The sequence below is a fragment of the Agelaius phoeniceus genome, chromosome 8 (genome assembly GCF_051311805.1).
Source record: "Agelaius phoeniceus isolate bAgePho1 chromosome 8, bAgePho1.hap1, whole genome shotgun sequence".
NCBI lineage: Eukaryota > Metazoa > Chordata > Aves > Passeriformes > Icteridae > Agelaius > Agelaius phoeniceus.
This window is the reverse complement of record NC_135272.1, coordinates 33,944,970-33,969,108: the sequence shown is the minus strand read 5'-3', so window position 1 is coordinate 33,969,108 and position 24,139 is coordinate 33,944,970. Positions and strand designations below refer to the sequence as shown.

Genomic DNA, 24,139 nt, shown 5'->3' with positions numbered 1-24,139 from the left:
TCACCTGTTGTGATCCTACATTTCCCATTTCTTTGGATGCCCAAGTCACACTGATCCATGGGTGCTTCATGCTGCGGCATTTCCTAATGCAGGAGACACCAAATTCAAGCCCTTGGGAGCAAATTCCCCTCTGGGTGAACAGCTCCTTCACCTGGAATAGCAAGGTTGGCCCAAAAGGCCACAGCTTTGCCCCCCAGCAAAGGGATTTTTCCACAGAACAATCCATCTCAGAGGTTGAGACAGCATGGTTTTGTTGTTTTCAGCCCCTAGTTTCATTTACAAGCAAAAAAAAACCAAGCGGTGAAAAAATTGGCCTTTGGCAAGCATGCCCACAAAAGAAAATATGGGGCCAGGTCTTCAGGTGCCATAAATCAGCTGCAGTGAAGGGGCAACACTGATTTACATCAGCTGAGTGTCAGCCTGTAAATCCCCACTGACACACAGTTGAAAAACAAGCATTTCCAAGCACCTGAGCAATTTCTTTCACTAAACCACCATTCCTTTCTGCTCCCTCTCTCCATTCACATGCCTACAGAAGGGCTGCTTTGTGCTTTGAGGTTTTGGTGCTGTTGTTGTTCATAATGCCTGATTCCTTCTCAGGGCTTTTCTCCCCCCCCTTCTCCCCCTGCAATGAAAAGCTCAGTAAAATGAAGTGCCATTGGCCTCCCGTCCATCCCAGGTTTTTGTGGCAGTTCATTAAGAACAGGGAGCTGCAGGCTCTCGCCCTGCTCTCTGGACACAGTTCAATACTGTGTGCATTCTTGTGCTGAGATTTACGTCTCACATTCAAAAAAGCCCCTTAAATCAAGCAGCCTGTTAGCATCTTCTCAGGCTCTGTGTGCCTGGGAGATAAAATGCCTGCGTGCTAATAGTCAATTCATCACTGATCTTACAGAGGAAAAGCCTTTGCTTGTGTGGGAACATCCTCTGCCCAACGGTTGCCTTCGAGCATCTCTATTTATTGCTTTATTTATTTATTTGTTTAAAATTCCTCATCAGCTTGGGCCTGCATTCTGCAAGGATGCTTCAGCATCTTTAGGCTGAATCCCTCTCCATGCAGAGCAGCATATGGCTTTGCTGCAAAGGCAGCCCTGGCCAATATGCTGGACTTACAGATCTGACAGTGCCAACTTACAAAAGTTTCATGGTACATATGTCAATACCAACTGCATAGATGGTGAGCTCTTCCTGTGTTTCCCAAAGAAAATACATAAACTCCCTGGGAGTCAAGCTCAGTTGTGTAAACACTCGCTGTGGATTTATTTCATGACATGCTGTTGCCCCGTGGTCACCCAGCAGCTCCACCTCCTTTGGGTGGGTTCTCTGCCATCTCCTGTGCTGCAGCAAGTGGTGCTGGGCACTGGTGGGGCAAAACCATCACATCTGGTGGGGCAAAACCATCACATCTGGTGGGGCAAAACCACAGGAGCAGGTCAGGTTTCACACGGCGAATCCAGCAGACGCAGAAACACATCACCGGTCAATGATTCCTTCCAGGGCTTAATTCCATCACACGCCCTGAGTATTTCCAGCCCAGCCCAGGTTCCAAAGCACCCCGTGCCAGGCACCTTGTGCTTTCAGCAGGCTCTGCTCTGGAGGTCTCTGCCAGCGCAGGGCTGCCCGCCGTGCTGCGGGGCAGGGTTGGAGCAGTGCCGGCTGCGCCGCGCCGTCCCCGCCTGGCACGGGGACCAGCCCGACCAGCAGCTCCAGCGCCCGTCCGTCTCACCGCCTGGGACACACCGAGAGAAAGGGAAAAACAAACAAAAAAAGGGATTTCAGGTCTGCCTGAAGCTTCTCTAGATATGGACTCTCTGCTCTATGCCAGCCAGGCCCGGGCTGTTGAGATCAAGGCACCTTGAAGCCAGGGGAGATGAATCAGCATCACCCCAAACTGTAGCCATGATATTTTCTGAAAAATCCTTTCCTTAGGATTTTTCCTCCTGAGAAGCTGAGAGGCCTCAGAAACAAAATGTAAACAATGGTTATCTGCTGCTGTGGAATGCAACAGGTGCATCTGTGATTGGTCTCATGTGGTTGTTTCTAATTAATGGCCAATCACAGTCAGCTGGCTCAGACTCTCTGTCCCAGACACAAGCTTCTGTTATCATTTCCATTCCTTTTCTATTTTAGCTAGCCTTCTGATGAAATCCTTTCTTCTATTCTTTTAGTATAGTTTTAATATAATACATATCTTAAAATAATAAGTCAAGCCTTCTGAAACATGGAGTCAACATTCTCATCTCTTCCCTCGCCCTGGGACCCCTGTGAACACCACCACACCAAACACCAACAGCACTTTCTTGTCCATCTCATCTGAAACCCTCTGGTTTTCCTTTCCCAAAGTGCAGCTCACAACTCTCTCAGCATCAGCTTCTTGCCTCTGACCAAGGCAGAGTGACAGAAGTCCCCTAAAGCTGTGGGGATGTTGTGGAAAGTCCCTTTGGAGATGGGTCATTTCAAAGCTTTTTCATTACAGTACAGACTGAGTTGTCAGGAGTGGTCGATACTATGGATTATGGTGGTGCTCCTGAATGATGGGAATGCTTGATGCCTGTCATTTACTGTCGTTTTTTATTTACTCATCTGGCCTTCATGCCTGGCCTGGGCACTTTATTAATCCAGACAGTGCAAATGGATGTGTGTGCTCTTACTTAGTGCTGGCTGGGAAGCTGCGTTTTCCATCTGCTGGAACATCGTGCTTTTAAAAAACAAAATTAGTTTGGTCTTGAATTAGTTTTGCAACTGAAAATTTGAAATTAAAAATTCTCCAGGAGTTTAGAAGTGTGCCTGTCCCCACTGTTGCTAAAATCAAGGAGCACAAGGCTGGCTGGTCCAGTGCTCTGCATTGGTGGCAGGTCCTGGGCTTCCCAAGCAAATTCCTGAGATTTGGAGACAACTTAAAGAACCTGAGCTTTTAAAAAAAAAAACACTTTGCAGTCATTGAAGCAAAGCTTTGGCATTCAGCCTCACAAACCATCTCTCCAGTTCTGCCCCAACTCCTTGTCTCATTACAGTTTTGATTTCCCACTGGTGAGACCCCAGTGATGAGCCCACGGCTGAAGGTCTGGAGCTCTGCCTGGTGGAACTGCTCTGAAGATGGATTTTTCTGCCAGCTTAATGTGCTGAGATTTAGATTTTTTTTTCTTTTTTTGTCATCATGAATCAGGACAAAAATATCCAAAGAGAGCTGCAACTTTTTTTGGAAATGAAAGAGGCTGTTCCGACCCCAGCTTTTTTTGCTACCCGCTTAACTTTTTAGGATAGTATAGAAAGTGGCAAAGAAAACATAAATATAAGCCTGTCACTTTGGAAAAACATATTTTTTCACCTCAAAATAGACACCCTAGTCAAAATGCAACCCAGGAGGGGGTGGGAAATCTGGCAACGTAGCAATTTTTTACTAAAATGGCTTTTTTGGTGGCAAGTTGTGTGAGGAGTTGCTTGACCTGAGCCTTTCCCCTTCCCTCCCCTCCCTGCCTGCTGAGGTTTGTGCTCTCTCCCTTGGAGCAGCCATCCTTAGTGGGATGCCACAAGGCCTCCAGAAGATTTCCTGGATTCAATCCAGCAATTAAATTTATTATTACTATTTCTATTTATGGTAATAACAAATTTCAGAATGGTTTGGATCGGATAGGAACATCTCATTCCAACTCCTCTGCCATGGGCAGGGACACCTTCCACTGTCCCAGGCTGCTCCAAGCCCTGTCCAACCTCACCTTGGACACTGCCTGCGATGGGACAACCTATGCCAGGGAAGATCTTCTTCTTCTTCATATCCAACCTAACTCTGCTCTTTTTCAATTTAAACCCATTCCCCCATCCCCTGAGCTGCTCAGCTCAGGGGCTGTTCAGCATAACCTGTCAGAACTCAGCACACCCCTCCGGGTGTCCAGAGTTGCCAAGGACCCCACCAGGGGGCTCAGAGACCCTGGCACACAGCCCAGAGCACCTGTGGGTTTGATTGTGACCCCTGGAGCAAGTTACCAGCTTTGTATGAGGACCTGAAACTCACAGAAGTTTCAATAGTATAATAATAAAGTTATCACAGGGTGAAAATGTAGATTTTAGGATTTTTGGTATGGGGGTTATGGGGACAAGATGGAGGAACTTGGGCATGTCTAGCCTTTCTTCTTCTTCTTCTCCACTTTCTGCTGTGATGTTGGCAATTTGGGATTGGTTTAGAGTAGAAATTCACTGTCTAACATAGGTGATAGGTATTGGGAATTAAGTGTAAATATGTTACACGTAGTTTGTAGTATAAAAAGACAACACCGCCTCAGGGGTGGTCAGAGTGCCTGTGGCTGCCCTGCTGAGCAGATCTGGGCTGGGCAGAAAGAAAATTTTATAGATAAGAATTAATAAACAACCTCAAGACTGAAAACCGAAGAGCTTTGACTCGTTCTTCAGACACGTGGGCCAAAACAGAGACACCCTGCACATCTCAGGGCTGCAATTAACAACCAACAACCCGAGATAAGGCAGCCACAAAACACAGAAGGGATTGATGTGTGGATGCCAGGAGCTGTTGGTTTAGCCACGCGGAGAGGGAAATCCTCCCCTGTGGGCTCTCACCTGGGCGCTGGGTGTGCTGGCAGGCGGCTCCTCGGTGGCCAGGGCGGCAGTGGCAGGAGCAGCTGTCCCCCAGCAGCACGGGCTCCCCGTTGTTGTGGCAGGGGCTGCAGCGACAGGGGCTGAATTCCAGCAGGAACTCACCCAGAGCCCTCCTCAGGTGCTGCTCTTTGCTCCTCATGTGGCCGAGGCTGCTCCTGCGCAGGATTTCGTGGATGGGCTGCAGCTGCAGGGATGGAGATGGATGGCATGGGAACAATTTCAGCTGGGCATCGACTGGGATGCTGTGACATTGCTGGATAAATTCAGGACTCGGGGAAAAACTCATTTGTCTTCCTTGACAGCTGCATGTGCATCATGCAAATGTGGTGCTGCCCCAGTGAGGAGCCACCGTTCCAAAACCTTCCTCATCTTGGGGGTTTGTGTGGGATTGGCTTTTCTGGACATGCTTTGGAGTTTCAGTAGGGATTGGATTGATAAATTAAAACACCCCAGTAAGCCCATTTTTTGGACTGATTTCTTAGTGCTGTCACAGTCCCTGGGATTCTTGCATGCCTTTTGCCTTTTTGAAGAAAATGTTTTGGTAAGAGCTTTGGACAGAGGGTATCATCAAAATTTATTGCCATCCTATCCCTTGCAGTGGCCAGATTGTGAAATATCCAGTAAATGCTGAGAATGAGGAATTTTGCCTATATATCTTTTGCCCTTTGATGTTGTGAAATAATACTGTCATCTACAGCTTTGGGAATGTAACTCACTCATCATATTTTCCAGCAGCAAGATCCAGCTCCTATATGCCAGTCAGCAAAAACAGTCCAGTCTGGGCAGCAATTATAACTTGCCCAACTGAATATTAATATTCAATGAGTATTAAAGCTAAAAACTTGGGACTGTGTGAGGACACTTATTTACATTTGTCCATCGATGCTCCTGGGCAAACGCTCCCTTGTCCAGGCCAGGAATATGTTCCAGGGAAGAGCTGGGTGTCAGCTCACTGTGCAAGGCACTGTGAGGGTGATTGTGGGTAGGATCAGGATCAGCTGGGCTTTGGGAAGAGCTCTTAGGCAAATTTGCACAAGCCTGTTTGACAAACTGAGGGGACTGCAGATAAGAGCTGCTGAAGTGGCCCCTCTGGTTGCAGGGAGCTCGGGAGGGGTCAGTGCATGGTTTACTGGAAAATAGAAAGGTCAGTGCATGGTTTACTGGAAAACTGCAAGAAATCTTGCCCAGAATTAATGGGACCTTGTGCAAAAAGGTGAATAACCTGCAGCTGGAACTGAAAGCACTTCTGTGTTATCAGATCTTTCTGCCACCAGCTGCTGCCCAGGAAGGTTTGCACATTCCTTCTTGCCCTGCCAATAACACAGATAATTCCCAAATCCATTTTCCCTTCTCCCACTCTCTGTCAGAGCTTTCAGACCTGCTTTCAAATGAAGACAAGAGGGATAGAAATGGCAGCATGTCCCTGCCATGACAGAGATCCTTCCCCCACACTCCACAGCTGAGGAGTTGTGGCCACCCCCTCGTGCCTCTGCCAGCTCAACTCTGGATTATTTGTTTGTAGGATCACTCTTTTCTGTCCCTTTTATCCCCTCTCCTTGCACTCATCTCCTCCCCCTCAGAAGCCCTATAAGATGTTTCACTGATCTTCCCATTTTATGGGGCACCCAGTGAAACAAAAGGGAGAATAGAGCCTCGCTGATTTTTATGGCCACAGACCTTCTTTTTAGAGTGTGGAGAAAGACAGGACCCTCCTGACAAAGTGGCCAGGAGCTCTCTGCTCAGAGAACTCTTGGAGGGGGGCTGTCTTTGCAGCTGGGTAACAAAACACCTTCCCCAGCCCCCTGTGAGCCCCCTGCTTATACAGGAGGGTGGACAGCATCAGGGAGAATACTAGAGATGAATACAGCTTCAATTCATTGTAAAGCTGTTGGGGAACACATCAGAAACTTAACCTGGCACTAATCCAGCATTAAGCTCCTTGTCTGTCTCCCTGTGGATGCAGTCAGTGGGAGATGTACTCCCCATTGTGAAATGAATAAGAGGTTACCAGATCAGTGGCCCATTACATTTAATCTTGTTCTGTGATGGGATCACAATAAAAATACAAAATGATCTGCTCTACTACACTTTCATTCCTTAGAGCAGCAGAGTTTCTTCAACTGCAGAAAAGCCTTACCTGGAAATCAATAACAGCAGGATTATATTTTAATGACCTGCCCCAGTGACGGTACATATTGCCATCCCAACTCTTCAGGAGCCCTCCACTGGAACTGGTGTCTCCCCCTCTAATCCGGGGAATAATATCTTCCACAACTGCACTGTGGCTCTCAGCATCTGCAGAGTAGAATTGCACAGGTAATATTCAGCTGCTGTTCCACACAGGCTGCAGACTCTGCTCGGTGGAGGGGAGATCAATTGTGCTGTCAGGGGCTGCCTCCCGGGATCGATGGGAGCTCAGTGCTCCCTGCTTGTGGGGTGAGCCCTGCCACCTCATCACAGGCTGACAACTTGAGCATCCCAAATCCTCTAAGCTGATAACACCTGAGGAGCCTGCGCTCCTCCAGCCTTGGTTTCTGGGTAGGACATGGGCAATAGGTCACACTGTCTATAGCTCATTAGGAAATGTAGAAATCTGGGGGTTGCTACGCTCTTCGAGTACTTTTTAGAGTCAATTTTGACTCAGTCTGTCATTGCTGTGAACTGCAGCCTCCTAGCCACCCCACAGCCTCTGTTTCTGATCCAGATATATTGCTACATTAATTCCTGCTCTTTTAAGAGGCATCAGTACTCCTGGAGATGTGAACCCAAGGTTTCTGTGGTCCCACCTTGCCTGGGGGATGGCACCAGAGCTCCCATCCTCACACCTTGTGTGACCCCGCATGAATCTCTGTGCCCAAGTGACCCAAACAAGTGGCCCAAGGAGCCTGAGGAGACCCCAGCCCTGCTGCTGTACCAGTATTCAGGAGTCCTTTCTGTTTGCATTTAGAGTGTGTCAGGCTTACACCCAGATCCAGCCTCTTGCTGACTGTAAGGCCAAGGGACAGCCCAACACAGGCACTTATCTCCTCCATGCTGGTGGCTGCAAACCAGAAAACAGAGAGGTAAGTTCAGTGACTCGTGGTGTCCATTTTCCTGCTTCTCTTTTCTATCATTGAAGAAAAGATTCAGTTACTTTCATGGCTTGTATTTTGAAGTCAAAAGCTATTTTGGGCAGAGGACAGTGGAAAACCCCAATATTTTATTGGGGTATATTTGGCCTATCATATATTAGGTGTAAAAAATTGTTTCCTTAGAAAATATTAGAAGAAAGTAAAAATCTTAAGGCTTCAGGCACTGTTTGATCTATATATTTAACAACAAACTTTGATTTTCTCACAGACTAACTCATAAATAAAGCCAGGAACAGCAGCTGAAATCATTAGATCCTCACTAATTTTCCTAAATTCGGGACCTGAATTTAGGAAACCAGATTATTAGGTGGTCTGATTTGGGAATCAGATCATTACTGGTTAAAAATCAGATCAGTTTAGGAATCTGATCATTAATGGGTTAAGCAGCACCTTAAGGAGTACCTTAGGAAAGGTGTGTGTGCTGAGAGCTGCCAGAGCTTTCCTGCCTGCTGCTGCCAGCACCACCACCACATACATCATGAAAATATGTAACTGGAGAGCCATGAAGCAACTGCAGAGGGGAGAAGGGAACTAATGAGGTGGTTTCACCAAGGTAAGCAATGTGCATATTTCATACAGCCTGGTTTTATGCAAGCACTTCAGTGTGCTGCAAATATAAGGCCGTCCTCTAGTAGTTCCAAGTCCATTGATTTCAGTAAATGCAGGTATTGTAAGTAACAGGAAACTTTCATATTGCTCTTTTTTTGTCAAGAGGACCTTAAAGTGTTTTCCAAAGAAGGCTGGTTTGAAAGGAGGCACAGAGGTCAGTGGGGTTTGTGTGTTGTGGTTTGATGGTCTGAGGTTTAAACCTCTGTCCAGGTGCCACCCTGGAGCACTGTCTGCTGAACAGCCTCCCCTCAGCACTGGGGAGCAGGGCCTTGCCTTGCTTGTGTTTAAAATATTGCCCAGACACTCATGGCTCTGGTTTTGTGGGGTTATGGAGTGGTGTGAGTTAAAAGGCACCTTGAAGGCCCATCTGGTCCAGCCTCTCTCCCTCATGGACTCAGGGACATCTTCAGCTACACAAGTTTGTTCAGAGCCCCATCCAACCTGGCCTTGAATGTGTCCAGGGATGGGACACCCACCACCTCTCCAGGCAACAGTGTTTCACCAAACTCATTGTAAAACGTGGCTTCTTTAATCTACATTGGCCCTCTTTTAGTTGAAAACCATCACCCCTTGTCCTGTCACGACAGGCCCTGATTAAAACCTGTCTTTATAATGTCTTTTAAGCACTGGAAGGTTGCAATGAGGTCTCACTGAAGACTGGATAAGAAAAATCCAGGCTGAAAAACATAAATTCCCTCAGCCTTTTCTCATAGGAGAGGTTCTTCACTCCTCTAATCAGCTTTGTGGCCTCCTCTGGGTTTGTCCCACCAGTTCCATGTCTTGCTGTGCTGGGCACCCAGAGCTGGATGCAACACTGCTCGTGGGGCCTCACCAGAGGGGCAGAATCCCCTTCCACTGCCTGCACGTGGCCTTGCTGGACCTCATGAGGTTCCCAAGGGCCCAGAGCTTGCCCAGGTCCCCCTGGGATGCCACCTGCAAGCTTGTTCCCTTCTGCCCACCCTACAGGAGAGGCTCACTGGGACACAGATCTGCTCCTTGGCTTGGTGTATCCAAACCCTGCTCAGGAACTCAGCATCCTGAGAAAGGGGCTTCAAACTGGTGAGAGCTGAAACGCACTCCAGACCTGAGCTGGGAACTGCATCCCACTGCAAAACTGGGCCCTTGAGAAAGATTAAACGTGTAGCACTCAATTACTTGTACTAAACTGTTCAACAGTTGTAAACACAGTGGGTAAAGTTCACTCACCCAAAGCAGCATGCGTGATTGCTTATCTTGGTGCTGGAGTGCCATAAAATTAAACTTGAGGAACACCCTGATTAATTGATTTGCCATGGTTCCTGTTGAGTAATTATGTTCAGCGAGGGGCTGTCGATACCATTCGCCATTGGTCGTGGCAAGATCGGGTCTTGATAAATGAAAAGTGGTTATCACTGCAAAAGGGTGGCCTCAGTAAATATTAGTGCTTGAGGGGGGAGCCCTGATAGGGTTTTTTTTTTTGTTTTATATGATATAATTTGCGATAGTTAAATGTGCTCGAGTGATAAGATTTACTGCTGCATTTTGAATTAATCAGAATATATGAAGACTCTTTCTAATTTACTCCACGCATAATGTTCCTCCCATAAATGTTCTTGTAATGGGTGAACACATTATACTGTTTTCTGCTAAATAATAGAACCATAACAATCTATTTTAAAAACAAGTAATGAAAAATATTGATGGCAGAGCAACGAGGGACCTCGCTCTGACATACGTATTTATTTCACTCATGACCACATCCATATAAGCCCTAGCAGCCTGAAAGCTGGGAATGGGTCTGGCAGCAAAACTGCAGCCCTGAGCCCTGCAGTGAGCTGTGGATACCTAAACACAGGAGGTGATTTCATTTTCAAAATTCAGGTTTCCTGAATGCTCAAAGTCCGAGCCAGATGCTCAGTGACCACCTAAGCTGTGTCTCATTTAGGAAGGACTCAGCCAAGGGATCTTTTTCCTGAGTTTGTGCTTTGGTCACTGGTCTATAAGAAAATGAATATTCTGTGTTCCAGAGCATTTAGCAAGCAGCCTGGTGGGCTGGGTGGGCCCTGAGGATGCAGTGGTTGACCTAAAGCAGCCCTGTGGGAGCTCAGTGATGCATCTGCAGAGCTTCGGACTCGTCTTAGGAAGCTCTGATTTTAAGACTTGAGCACTTGTATCCTGATCCTAACCATTCCTCAGGGAAGGAGGATAATCCTCTTGCAAACACAGCCTCCAAGCATGGCTGTGATCAACATTAGAGAAATCAGAGGGTTTTTTGCTAAATGCTTTCAGACAGTGGCATATCAGACACTGCAGGTGGGTCCTTCTGGGTCAGCACTGTGTGACACAGAGCACTGCTGGCTTTGTGAGGCTGGACTTTCTGGCAGAGGCTGGATTAGATGAAAATTACAGAATGGTGCTGCATTAGAATGAAAATTACATCTCTACCGGGGTGCATTTTTGTCTTTTGCTGGACTTCAGTATCCTTCTTTCCTAAGATAAGGCATCTCGTAGCAGTAAATCTCCTTACATACACAGCAAGCACAAGATAAAGCGAAATAATAGCCTCCCTCCGCATGCTCTTGATTAATTCTTCCTCTGAAATTGGCAGTCTGCTTCCTGAAGACTTGCTTGCCAAGACCTTGTTCACTTCTATATCACTCACCCTTCAAAGTGAAGGAGTAATTTGAAGAGGCATCATGTTTCCAAACATTGGAGGTTCAGGAACTTGACGAAAATTCTCTCAATCAGTAATTTCTTGTGGAAAATTTGGCATGGTTAATGTGCAATGTGGAATGCATAGTTATCCTAATGCTGATGGGACCCAACCATTTCAGACCAGAGGCAGAATCTGGGGCAGAACCATGAAAATTATTGAAATTACTGAAATTACAGCAATTTGCAGCTGTTGTCCAAGCTTACAATTTCCTTCTTCATCAGTGTCTGGCCTGGAGTTACCAAGGCAGTGGTACCCCCAGCACAGCAGAGTGATGGCCCTTGGTGAAAATGGGATTTATTGCATTGTTGACACCTTTACAAAAGTTGACAACCTGGTTATTGAGCCATATTATTGTTCTATATCCCATGTTTTTGATTAGGAAAAATGTTACATTTTTGACTTGCTAGCAATGGCAATTCTCAGGCTCTCGGTGTCTGCAGTGGGTGTTTTATCTAACTGAGATTTAGAGGTAGGGCCCTCCAGCCTCATACACTCCAATTTGTTGAGAACTGGAGCTAACAGGGGTCTGTTAATCTCCAGATGTGACACTAAGCAGAGTGAAGTGGCAGAGCTATTGCTGAGTGCAGTGCAATATTTCCATTTACAGAAAATTGTGGCCCTCACTGCAAACAGGCTGAAATGTGAGAGGGCTGATTTGCTGAGCTCTGGGTGGCTCTGCAGCCTTCAAGCTTTCATGGTGAACAAAGATGACAAGAAATAGGAGAAGATTAGCAAGGAATGAAGAAAATGATGCTCAGTTTCCTTCCTTAATAACCAAACCCTCACCCAGGTACTTCTGAAATCAGAGCAGGAACCACATTTGGTGACACTCAAGCTAATCCCAAGCCCCGTGGCCAGTAGTGCCACCAGGCTGGAAATGCCAGGTTTAAAGCAGAAAGCTGAGAACAGAGGATATATTTTGATGTTCTCACCTTTTCTTCTCATCTCCTCCTTATTGATGACAAGGATGTACTCAAAGACCCCCCCCATGGTGCCAGATGTCATGAAGTGGGTGCCGTAGTCGTTGATGAATTTGGCATACATGCCATAGTTGTAGGTGTCTGGCAGCTCCTGCAGGGAGAGCAGCATATCTTCATCCAAAACAACGTTGTCCCTCCTCATCTTGAAGCGGGCTGTCTGCACCTTGGTCACAGCTCTAATGAACCCAACATTCTGCAGGAAAAGGAGAGAGGAGCTGCAGCCAACATGAATTTAAACACATGAATTTCTAGGCTTTAGGCTTGCAGGGGAAAGCCTGAGTCTCTGGCTGTCAGTGCGCGCATGAAAACAAGCCTGATTTAAATGAAATAATGGTAATTCTTTTCTTAAAGTCTGATTTGCTGTGGAGGTGGAGGGCCTTGGGGGGGTTGGATACTATAGGGGTTTTATTGATGTGTGAATATGATCAGAGTTGGGCTCCACATGATTCCCCTCCATTCTCCGTTTCTGCAAATTTTTTTTCCAGTTTCCTTTCCATACTGTTTATTCCCTTCTTGCTTTTTTCACAAACTCAATGAATAGCAAAGAATAAGGGTCAAGCCCAGCCCAGCAGAGGGGAGATTCCTTGGCCAGAAAGATGCTGATGGAGGGAGAATTTCCTGGATATACCACCAGCTCCAAGGCTCCAGCTCTGTATTTGCCATCGCTTTGCACAAGTCTCCCCTGCAACACGAGCAGCCCTTTAAATGATTCCTCCAATAACTAATCATCATTTAGCTGCAAACATCATGTGAGTCTGGACAAGGGCACAGTAAATACTATAATGGTACTCATTTCAAACAGCTTTTAAGGGCATTTTAACTCGGAACACCATCAAAGTAATTCTTCTTTATTGTTTTCTGTCAGCAGCCCGGAGAGAAGTGGAGATGGGGCACGGTAAATGTGGGAAATACCAGCACTCATGTTATTAGATTGGAAAGAGGTCATCACTGCCAGTCCATGATGCAAGCCCTCTGTGAGAAGTACACCCTATTATCAGGTGCTATTTTTTTCAGCGTGGTATTTTAACCTCCTGTTAAAAGTAGCCCATTTCCCCGTCACGAGGCAGCTCGTATTAATTTGAGCAAGATATATTTGCTACTAGAGATCATTCCTTGAGGATAATTGTTTTGATCAGCATCTTGATATTCCCTCCTCCCTCATTGTCACTTTCAAGCATTTTTTTATTTATGTGCTCAGTGTAGCCATGAAACAGGATGGGGTGAGATGACATGTGCCGTGGCACTCCGTAATTCAATTTTATTCCCACTCCCTGTTTGCTGAAACATACCAAGAACAGCAAACAGGATTCCTAACGATCATACATTTGCAATTACATGAACAAATTAAGGTACAATTACCCTGTGTTAAAAAATGCAATTGAGAGAATAAACTGACATAAGTTACAGCCAGACCATGCGATGCACAGATGATGCAACTGGAGCAGATGCATCACTGATTTGCTTGGATCTTTTTTTTTACCTTTGCATCATATTGTGTGAAATTCTTCAGGGATCCTTTGCCACCTGATAAAGTGAGGCCCAGGTTTAGCATGACATGTAAACCTCCAGGCCCAATTCCAATGGTGAAGCCTGTTGATCTGGATTTATCACTTTTAAGGGCATCAAGCAGGTCCTTTGAATCCTCGTAAAACTCAAAAGAAAACCCAGAATCAGCATGAGCCTAAAATGAAAGGAGCAGACATTAATTTTTCAGGGGCTTCCCTTCCTTTTTAATCTCTATTTCTTGAAGGAATACCACTGTTAAAAGCCCATGATGCTCCTGAAGTCAGCACCAGCACTGACTTCAGTGAGTGTGGAATAAGGAATTAAGTCCTGTGCCATTTCATTTGGAAATATGTGAGAAATGTGGATAAAGCCAAGCATTTTGCTTCTTCCATCTCCAAGCAGGGGAAAGGTCTGTGTTTAGCCACTCAAAGCCAGAGCTGGTAATGGTAGCTATTAAGACAGCCTGACACTTCTCATTATAAAAACCTTCCTTCCAGTTCCTTACAGCTCTGCCAAATCCTAATGATTTGGACTGAATTTTTTTTTTTTTTTACTCTCCAGCCTGCTTCTGGATGAATTTATTTAGGAAAAGAAAAATTCAACATCTATTTACAATGGCAAGGCTAGAAAACAAACATTGTTTTGCCTGTGTTTTAGAGAAGTGACCTTTTCCTTGACAGCTCTACTTTGCCGGCACGTGGAATCGAGCAGCTCTGCTGAGTCTGAGCTCTGTCATTTGCCAGCTCTGTAAAAAGCCAGCCCCAGTGCTCAAACTGGGGACTGAGGGACTCTGCCTGCTGGGAGGGCATGAAAGCTACTTGCATTGAGTAATATTTCCCAGGAATAATGTGTTTTCATTCATTCATGTCAGAAAACACGATTAATGTTTAACAGTGTGGCCAAGGCACCCACTTAGGATGTGGGAGACCCAAACTGAATCCTTTCTCTGCTTGAATCACTGTCCACCATCAGACATGACCTTATGGACTGGAGGTGTTGTGATCCCTGGTGATGGGTTGCAGGATGCCTGTCTCACTCAGAATTCAGATTAATGCCCCTTGTAGACTTAAAATGCCTTCAAAGATTGAACCAGCTGCGTTGTTACCATTTTACACATGGCCAGCTCAGTCCCTCGAGAGGCAAAAGGCTCCTGCAAGCTCTACAGCTCATTAATAGCAGAATTTAGAGAAAACACCTCTCACTTGGCTCTGCCTGGGCCAGAGGAAGCAGTGGGGATGCCTGGGTGATACAGCATATGCATTCCTTGAGGCACCATAAATCAACATTTACACATTGAGTGCCTGCTGGGGTACCTTAAAGACAACTAGAGATAGAATGTACCTCATATCTTTGTGGGAAGTTGTTGGAACCCAGGAAATTCCTCTGGCTGCCCTGGAGGAGTTGAGACCCTGCCAAGGGGCTCAGAGACCTTGGCACAGAGCCCAAGACCCCTGTGCCTTTGATCTTGACCCATGAAAAAAATTACCAGCCTTGATATGAAGAATTACAAGTCAAGAAAGTTTAAGTAGAATGATAGTTAATTTATCACAGGGTGAAAATGTAGAATTTTGGGGTTTTTAGAACGGGGGTTCAGGAGGCAAGATGGAGGAATCTGGGTGTGTCCAGTCCTTTCTCCTTCTTCTTCTTGGCCTTCATCTTCTGCTGTGATGATGGCACTTTTGGATTGGTTTAGAATGGAAACCCGCTGTCTAACATAGGTGATAGGTATTGGGAAATTATGGTAAATAATGTACATGTAGTTTGTAGTATAAAAGATAACACCAGAGTGCCTCTGTCTGTCCTGCTGAACGGACTTTGTCAGCCCAGAGGAAGAATTTTATAGATAAGAAACAATAAACAACCTTGAGAACAAGAATAGAAGAATTCTGACTCCTTCGACCGCCAGGCTGGGAAAAGAGACTTTTTAACACATCTTGGGGTCGCTCTGACCAGCAGAAGTCCTGAAAGGAAGTTTGGCTGTTTTGCTGAGGAATTGCTGCTAAATTTGCCCTCTTGCAGCACTCACCAGGAACTGGTAGAAGTGGAGGTTGTAGGGCTTGCGGAAATACTTCTCATCCTCGCCGTAGTACAGGCGCTCGCAGGCGGCGTCGTAGCGCAGCTCCCGCCACTCCCCGTTGTACACATACTCACAGAACCCTCCAAAATACCCCGGGTCATAAACGTTCTGCCTCCCTTCCTCTGTCAGGATGTTGTACCTTGGAGAGAGGAATGGGAAAAGTGCATATTATATGGCTCTACGCAGATATTTGCTGCGTGTATTATGTTGTGTTGAATAGTTGGGCTGTATGAACGTTTTAATAGTATGGTAAATGCAGTTTTGTAGTCAAAGGGTAACTTTTGTAGTTAAAATAGGAACTATGTATGTGGGATATTTTTTTAAGAAAGGAATGAGGTACTTGCAGCAGATAGCAGCCACAGGACACCCAAATCTTTCAGAGAAAGAGAATTTATTGCTCTCTTGTCAGAAGAAACAAACTTCTTCCTGCCTCACTCAGCCATGAAGACACTGTTGGGATTCAGAGGAAGAAGCTGACACTGACCAGATGAAATCCTTTGTTTGAATGGAATTTATGCATCATGTATGAGATATATGAATATGCAACAGGCTATTGCTTTTAAGGGTTACCCCTCTGTTAATGTGGGGCCTTTTTTGGGCTTATTTTGCCCAGAAAAAAGTACCTGGACTGTCCATAACTCTTTGTTTCTATTGTCTCGTATTGTCCTAATCCAAATTGTCCAAATTATTATTACTCTAATTATATTACTAGTTTTATAACCATTTTATTACTATTAAATTTTTAAACTTTTAAAAACAAGTGATGGGTGTTTTTCACAAGGAATTTATCCATCACTCTGGTTTTATTGCCTCAGTCTCTGTCACAGGTTCTCCTGATGCTGATACCCCCACCACCAGGTTATCCATCCTCAGGCCTCCTGAGGAACTGGAATAGAGCTTGAAGCTGGGTTGGGTTTGTTATCTCCTTGCTGTCTCCTTCCCAAAGCTACCAGGAGGCAAACAGCCATTTTATTTCCAAGGCATTAGTTTGGGCTCATACACAAGAAATGGAAGAAATGAGTGAAGTTGCCCAGCCCCTCCCAGCAAGCACAGCTATGAAAGTCCCAAAGTCCTGGAATTCCTCCAGGTTCCTCTTGAGCCTAATGCATCTCATTGTCACAAAGTGCTTCCTGGCATTCTCTGCAATTATTTTCTGTCTTAATTTAATCTCTTTCTTTTTAATAATGGTCCCGTTTCTCAGGGTAGTTAACACCCTCCCTAGACATGAAGCCTGTGCTTTGCCAAGTCTGTCACTTATTATTTCCTTATTCCTCCTTCTTCCTGCTCTCCAGCCCTCACAGCTGCTGCCCTCTGAAATCCCTCCTATTACTTAGTATTCCATGTAATTGCATGGCCCAAAGTGAAAGCTTTATTCAAACTAGCAGCAGCACTGCTCTTCTCAACAGGGAACCATCTTTAGGACTAAGATAGCAAATGCCACTGCTTTTGTGTGTTCTGCAGGAGAAACACTTCAGAGAGCAGAATTAAACAGGGTTCTCAGTGGTAATTAATGCATGCCTTGTAAAACTTTTGATGGACCCTCCCAGGCCCTGGGCCAGGGAGACATTTATCTCATGGACTCCAGAGAGTGTTGGATTGAGCTGATTGGAAAGTTACACAATGGCTGGCTCCATTCTCATCCTGCAGCCCATGTTCATAAAATCCTAGAATGGTTTGGGCTGGGAGGGACCTTCGAGATCATCTCATTCCAATTCCTCTGCCACAGACAGGGCCATGTTCTCCAAGGGAAACTGAGCTTGGTTAAAATACAAGGTTTTCAACAGGAGTGTCACAGTCACAATTTGCCTTTCATTTTATTCTGGATTTCTCTTTTGCCTGTGTTACCTAATCAAATTTTTTTTTGAAAATTTGAAACTGAGCAGGGAAACACTTTTTGTGGGTAGGAGTATTTACATATACTTGTGTGGGGCTCAGGCTCTCTGCCTTGAATCTGTGCTCTGAAGTCCTAAATCCTGGAGCTAAATCTCCTTAAGGATGAATGCCAGCAGGGTGCTGCATCTCCAAAGTCTGCTGTTTGTTTTAGTCTCTTACCTTTAACAACTGGAGAAAGCTGTGAGATAACTGGGATCTATTTTTTCAGGAGTATAAAAAGGGCATCACAAGTACTGTGGTCAGGCAATAGATCTGAGACTGAGGATTGAAATAAAAGATGGAATGAACCCTCATTGCCACCCATGGTCACATGGGACAGCACCTCCCCTTTGGGTACAGCCCCCTATCAATTCCTGGATCACTGCTATTACTAAGGAAGAGCAATATAAGAAACATAATCCTGTTTTGATTGCGAGAGGAGCAGCTATTGATTAATTACTCACCCTTGGACTATTTTTTCCATCCCTGGGATTGGGAACAGATGTTCACAAGGGTTTTCAATATCTTCATCCTCACAATTATCCTCATCAGACCCATCTCTGCAGTCCCAGTCTCCGTTGCACACGAGATGCCGTTGAATGCAGCGCCCTAAAGTGCACAGATGCAGGCGGTGGCTTATCCCCCCTCCAGAAATCCTGGCTGGCAGCTTGCATTGATTATGCTGTTTTTCACCCACATCTCAAGGCCACAAGAAGTCATGCTGCATGTTAAGCACGGCGTTATGCCATGGGGAATTGGTTTTTCCAAGCTTCTGGGACCTAAACACAGCACAAAGTCCAAGCTGGCCACTCCCGTGGGCTTCTGTCAGGTGGGAATCAAGGACAGGTCACCTCACTGCCCTGAATTTATATTTTCTAAAATCACACTCTTGGAAAGTTGCTGTAGGAATAGCTTCACCCCTTAGCTTAAGGAAGTCAACTCCATCTTATTAAAGTGCAAGGTTTCCTCTTCCCATTGCAGAAGGCATTTGGGGAGTTTATTGCAATAATTAATTGCAAGAATGGATATTTGCAGGAAAGGCAATATAGAAGGGCTTTTGCCTCTGGGAGCGGGGAGAAAGCCTTGAGGAGGGGACTAGCACTGTTTAATTTACCCCAGTGATGATGGGGTAATAATGGAGTGATGATAACCTGCTCCAGCTGATGGGCTGGTCACAGAGCTGGCCTGTGGCTCCAAATTTTGATATAATTTTCATTAAATGCTCAGGAAGGAAGTTTGAGCCATTTGTGTAGAAACAAAAACCTGTCAAGGCTAGTCAAACTTTCAGAGAACAGCCGTTTTATATGCTGATCCTCAGAGCTGGAGGTGGCTAAAAATAACTAAATCACCCCAACAGATTGCTGGTTGGATTGATGATTGAACTCTGTCTCTAGCAGGGGAGAACGTGGCGCATTGTGGGAGCGGAGTGTGAGCACACAGCACAGCAGTTAGAGCAGAATATTCCTACTCCCTTTGTTCCACTGAAACATTCACATTCTCCATGTCACACAGCCTTCTTTTCTACCCAAATCTGAGTGCAGCATGGATGGATTTCTGTAAAAGTGGGGGGAAAAAACACTGAAGAGGGGAAAATCCCTGGTCTTTCTCTTGTACTGGTTCACCCTCCTGCTGCCCAGGGCAGGGGACTGATACCCCCAGTGTCAGAGCTCAGCACATCCCTCCGGGTGCCCAGAGTTGCCAAGGACCCCACCGGGGGGCTCGGAGACCCTGGCACACAGCCCAGAGCACCTGTGGGTTTGATTGTGACCCCTGGAGCAAGTTACCAGCTTTGTATGAGGACCTGAAAGTCACAGAGATTTGAATAGTATAAAAATAAAATGATCACAGGGTGAAAATGTAGATTTTAGGATTTTTGGTATGGGGGTAATGGGGACAAGATGGAGGAACTTGGGCGTGTCTAGCCTTTCTTCTTCTTCTTCTTCTTCTTCTTAGTCTCTATCTTCTGCTGTGATGCTGGCACTTTGGGATTGGTTTAGAATAGAAATTCACTGTCTAACATAGGTGATTGGTATGGGGAATTAAGTGTAAATATGTTATGTGTAGTTTGTAGTATAAAAAGACAACACCGCCTCGGGGGTGGTCAGAGTGCCTGTGGCTGCTTTGCTGAGCAGATCTTGGCTGGGCAGAAAGAAAATTTTATGGATAAGAATTAATAAACAACCTCAAGACTGAAAACCGAAGAGTCCAGACTCGTTCTTCAGCCGCGCAGGCCGAAACAGAGACATCTTGGGGCAGCAATTAGCAACCAACAACCCGAGAGCCCAGGACCAAAACCTCTCTTGCAGGGGTTTGTGGCTGAGTCACTCACCTGTTTCCTTACACTGGAAGTCCTGCCCACACCCTGGTGGCCCTGAGCAGGGTGTCTCAGCTCTGCAGGCCTGCTCATCCCAGAGGTGCCCAGCACAGCGTTGCCCTCCGAACTCTGCCGGCTGCTCCAGCCGCCGGTACCGGTGCTGCAGAGAGACAGAGCCACGTGTGTCCCTCACAGACACCCCTCCACAGGCCAGAATGCAATCAAAACTATCATTTTAATAGGTATTCCTAATTTATGCGTGTGTGTGGCTTGAAGAGTTTGTGTGTGATAGAGGCAGGAGGGTCAGCAGAGGGTTGGGAGTTCAGATTTGCCTGGAGTTCGTACATGTGAACTTAGAGGGGGCTGGAATGGCTGTTTGAAAAATATCTCTGTTTTATACCTTGGAAAAATATGGCACTTTTCCAGCTGCATATGCTTTGTCCTGCAACGCACCAGGCTCAGATGGACACAGACACTAATTATAACACTGATCCTGCAACATTTCTGATGGATTATTAATGAGAATTGCTGCTCTTTAAACTAGGAAGGGGAAAAAAAAAAGAAAGGGAGAAAAGCCATATTATTTACTGATAATATACTGTCTATAAGCACAGGAACAAAAAAGGCAGGAACAAGATAAACTCCGTAGAAAGCAGAATTATGTCAGGTATGTGAAAATAAATTCTCAAACTATGAAGACATATGTGAAACGTTATAAAAATATGAGAACAGGAGCTGATGCATGAAGGCTGCTTCTAATTTCTTTTCACTGGATTATTTGCATTAAGAATCAGGGGATACTTAATTAAATCTGAGACAGAAAAGGAAGAAAGTCTTGGGCAAGTATTCTGGCCTGATTCTTCCACCATTTGCCTTGATATTGCTTTTCCTGTTCTGCTGCCTCCAATGAATTTATTCCCCAGTTTACACCAGGATAAATAAGAGCCTCTCTAGCAAAGGAGCATTTCCATCATATTTGGATGAGTTTACTGGATGCTTCAGAATGATGAATATGTATAATATATATAATTAATGTGTGTACATCCTCATCACAGACACATCTGAAGATAAATGAATACATTACAGCGGATCCTTACTTTTTTCTCTTGGCAAGGGAAGCACTCAGTCCATCCTGACCACTGGCTCAGCTGACAGTCAACAGGAGCTGGAGAATTAACATCTCTGCTGCTTCTTCTAGGGAGGGGAAGAAAGAGTGGTCTAAGGTCTTTGAAGCTGTGTTTTGAGAGGGGCTGAAGGCTGGAAGGGGGAAAATTATCTCCGTGTGTGTGTGTGTGTTTTTTTCCACCAGGAAACTGGTTTGTAGGAAATGGGAAGCATCCCAAGATGTCCCATCCAAGTATTCACTATCAGAATTGAGCAGGGCCTGCAGGTGCAGTGCCTGGGGATTTTGTCTTGGGATTCCTGCTCTCCCAAGACATCTTTGCCCTTTCCAACAGGTAGATTGCAATTATATAGATATATGTGTGTGACAGAAGCAATGTCATGAAGGGACAGGTTTTAGAGAAAAGCTAATTTTTTGCCTTTCTTTTCAGAAGCACATCACAATCTCCAGGAGCAGGGATTTTATCACTACTGACCCTGTTTTGATGTCACTTTCTTTACACCCATGTGAGCTCATGGTCAGGATTTTTGCTGGTGTGAAATCAGATCCTGCTTTCCATGGGCTTTGTGGAGGGCTGGGAATTGTTAGAGCACCAACAGTGCTGAGAGAACAAGGTACAAAGGACCTTGACCAAGAAATTTGTTGGTTGAGTATTTCTAAAGCCAAATACACAAATTCTGAGAAGAAAATCACTAAAGGAATATTATGAAAGGAGAAAAGGGCAAAGGTATGGTATTGTAGTGGCTCTTGGGTCAGACTCTGCACATACTCTGAATATCACTACACAACAGCCAGAAAATCCTTCTCCTGCCTCCCAGCCCAGCCATTACAATCTCTAGTTCTGTCTCTACTCTAAAACCTTCATTTGCTTGAGCCATTTCTTTGTCTTGAGGAGCAATCTCTGCCATGCAAACACAACCCTGCATTTGCCAGCCTTCAAACCTTTGGAGAGTTTATTCTGAGTCAGAACATTATTATTTTTATTATTATTTTGCTGATTAACTAATGAGCAGTCTGTTTTGCTTACAAGACTGCAGTCCAAAGAGAGATGTTGATAATTAGCAGAGGTATATAGCTCATGGGGGATTCATCAGAGGCTGGGCAAGAGAGATTTACTAAATGAGAGCCACAGCAGCTGAGTAAGGGAGCCTGTGGGTGCAGATCCTGTGTGAGGTGAAAACCCAGGGCTGGAGGACATGCAGCTGTTGGTGCTTTTTTGCTGTCACAGGAGGCTTTGTGGGCTGCATCCTTCAGCACTTCCCAAAGTGCTTAATTGGCTCACCTTCCATTGGGTTTTACATTTACCTCTTCATTACTCTGCCTTGTTTGATAAGTTCATCAAACATCAAAAATCTTGTCTTTGTTCATTTTCAAAAGGGATTATCAGAATAAGCCTTCATAATTAAGTGTATCACTGCCACAGTTTTTTTCCTTTCTGCCTTCCCCTTGTCTCCATGTTCCAATTATCACTGATACCTTTTTTTGATCCTCCTAAATCATATTTGCCTTTACAACAAGCTTGAAATTAATAGCTATAGAAAAAAAAACCTCCACCCATTTCCCTATCATGACACTGTAGCTTTAGAAAAAATGTAACTTGTTTATTCTTTTCCTTCAAAGCCCGAGTGACACTTGGATAGGTTAATAATATTGTTCATGGGGAAAAAAAAAAAACCTGAGGAATGAGGATCTGGCTTGGACTGAAAACTGGGTTATTCACATGCACTTGTTAGCTTCGTGTTGTCGAGTGTAAAATAATTAGAATGCAAAAGAATATGAAAAATATTAACTCATAAATCATCCTGTATAGAGAATTCATTTCAAGTGCCCAAACCCAGCCTGGTAATTTCGGTAAGGAAGTTTAAGAAGGCTTAATAGTCATCTGTAAAAGGAAAATCATTGTGCAAACAGTTCCTTTAAGAGGGAATTATGATGCCTGACTCGGGCTTTGGACAGCTGCCAATTTTTAATTTTTTTTTTTTTTTTTTTTTTTTTCCTGGTAGCTTTGTGCACATGCCTCAAGTCAGGACAAAACTGATGGGCTGATTGGCATGCTGGTAATTCCTGCATGGAAATGTGGGGAAGGGAACAGACTTACCTGTGTGAAGGCAGTGCCTGGAGCTCCCTGCACGCCTGGGCTGGTGTTAAAGCCAGTGAGCACACAGACAGGATCCAGGCACAGAGCTGAGCCAGGCCCCACCACATTGCTCTGCCATACGTGAAGGTTTGCTGCAGATCAGCTGCAAACCAAAGCTTTTAAGTTTTCAGGACTTCTGGAAGGAGCATGGAGCCCACCAGGCTCCAAAATGCTGCAGTAAATCATTGACAGCAGCGCAGATCCAATCACAAAGAATCAGGACACATCCCAGAGGCCTTTGCCCTTTTGGAAACAAATTCCCAGTTTTCTGGCAAGGAAATATATTAAACTGTGCAACTGTTTCCACATTAAAGTCAATCAATCCTATTGCAGCAGTGTGTTTCCTACCCAGCCTGCGCCCTCCTTTTAATTTGAAGGAGGAGGAAACTCGTGTTATTTCCCACTGTGACTTCCCTGTGATTTTGATGTGTCTGGTTGCTGACCAGGGAAAAGCTTCCCAGTACAGCAAATTGAAGATTAGCACAAAATTGTGTTATGAGGAACGTGTACCTTCCAGATACCCGAAGGAAATGTCAGTTCAGCTTCCTCCCCTTGCCAGCCCCACGAGGCAGTTTGCCATCTCTAAAGCTGATGTGAGTTATCACCTGGCTTCTGGATGGCCCTACACAGCCACTGCAATGTGAAAATCAAATTCCTTGTTTTCTGAAGTGATCTGGGGGGAGAGAGATGTCCCCTACATCTGAAATTGTTGTGGCCATACCTTGTGCAAACCCATCTGCTTGTGGTGGCTCTAATGCTTTTAGCTGGGTGGAATCTCAGTGGATGTGCACAAGTGTAGGAAAGCAATACCACAGAAAGCAACAACACCACAGGTTATTTATTTTTAAGATAATAATCACAAGGTGACAACATTTAGCTCTGTCGTGGTAGAAGAAAATAAAAATGGCCATGGGAAAGACACTTGGTCACAGCCCAAGTTGCCCCATCGTCACCATGATATTTTCTGAAAAATCCCTTTGCCAGGATCTCTTCTCCTGGGAAACTGGGAAGCTTCAGCTTCTCCCTGTTTTGCTGCTTTGGAATGTGATTTGGAGATTGTTTATCCAGCCTGTGAATTGTTTTA

General features: G+C 45.2%; 1 protein-coding gene across 1 annotated transcript; it reads right to left on the bottom strand.

The window, feature by feature from the left end:
• Positions 1-1,577: 1,577 nt before the first annotated feature.
• On the bottom strand, positions 1,578-23,123 carry C8A (complement C8 alpha chain). The gene is made up of 11 exons (XM_054638538.2): positions 23,017-23,123; positions 20,893-20,989; positions 19,811-19,955; positions 17,946-18,090; positions 15,559-15,748; positions 13,507-13,707; positions 11,979-12,219; positions 7,526-7,651; positions 6,749-6,906; positions 4,573-4,795; positions 1,578-1,729 (listed from the first exon to the last, which is right to left on the bottom strand). Exons 1-11 carry the CDS (start codon positions 23,121-23,123, stop codon positions 1,578-1,580), a joined length of 1,785 nt encoding a protein of 594 aa, XP_054494513.2.
• Between the last annotated feature and the right edge of the window lie 1,016 nt (positions 23,124-24,139).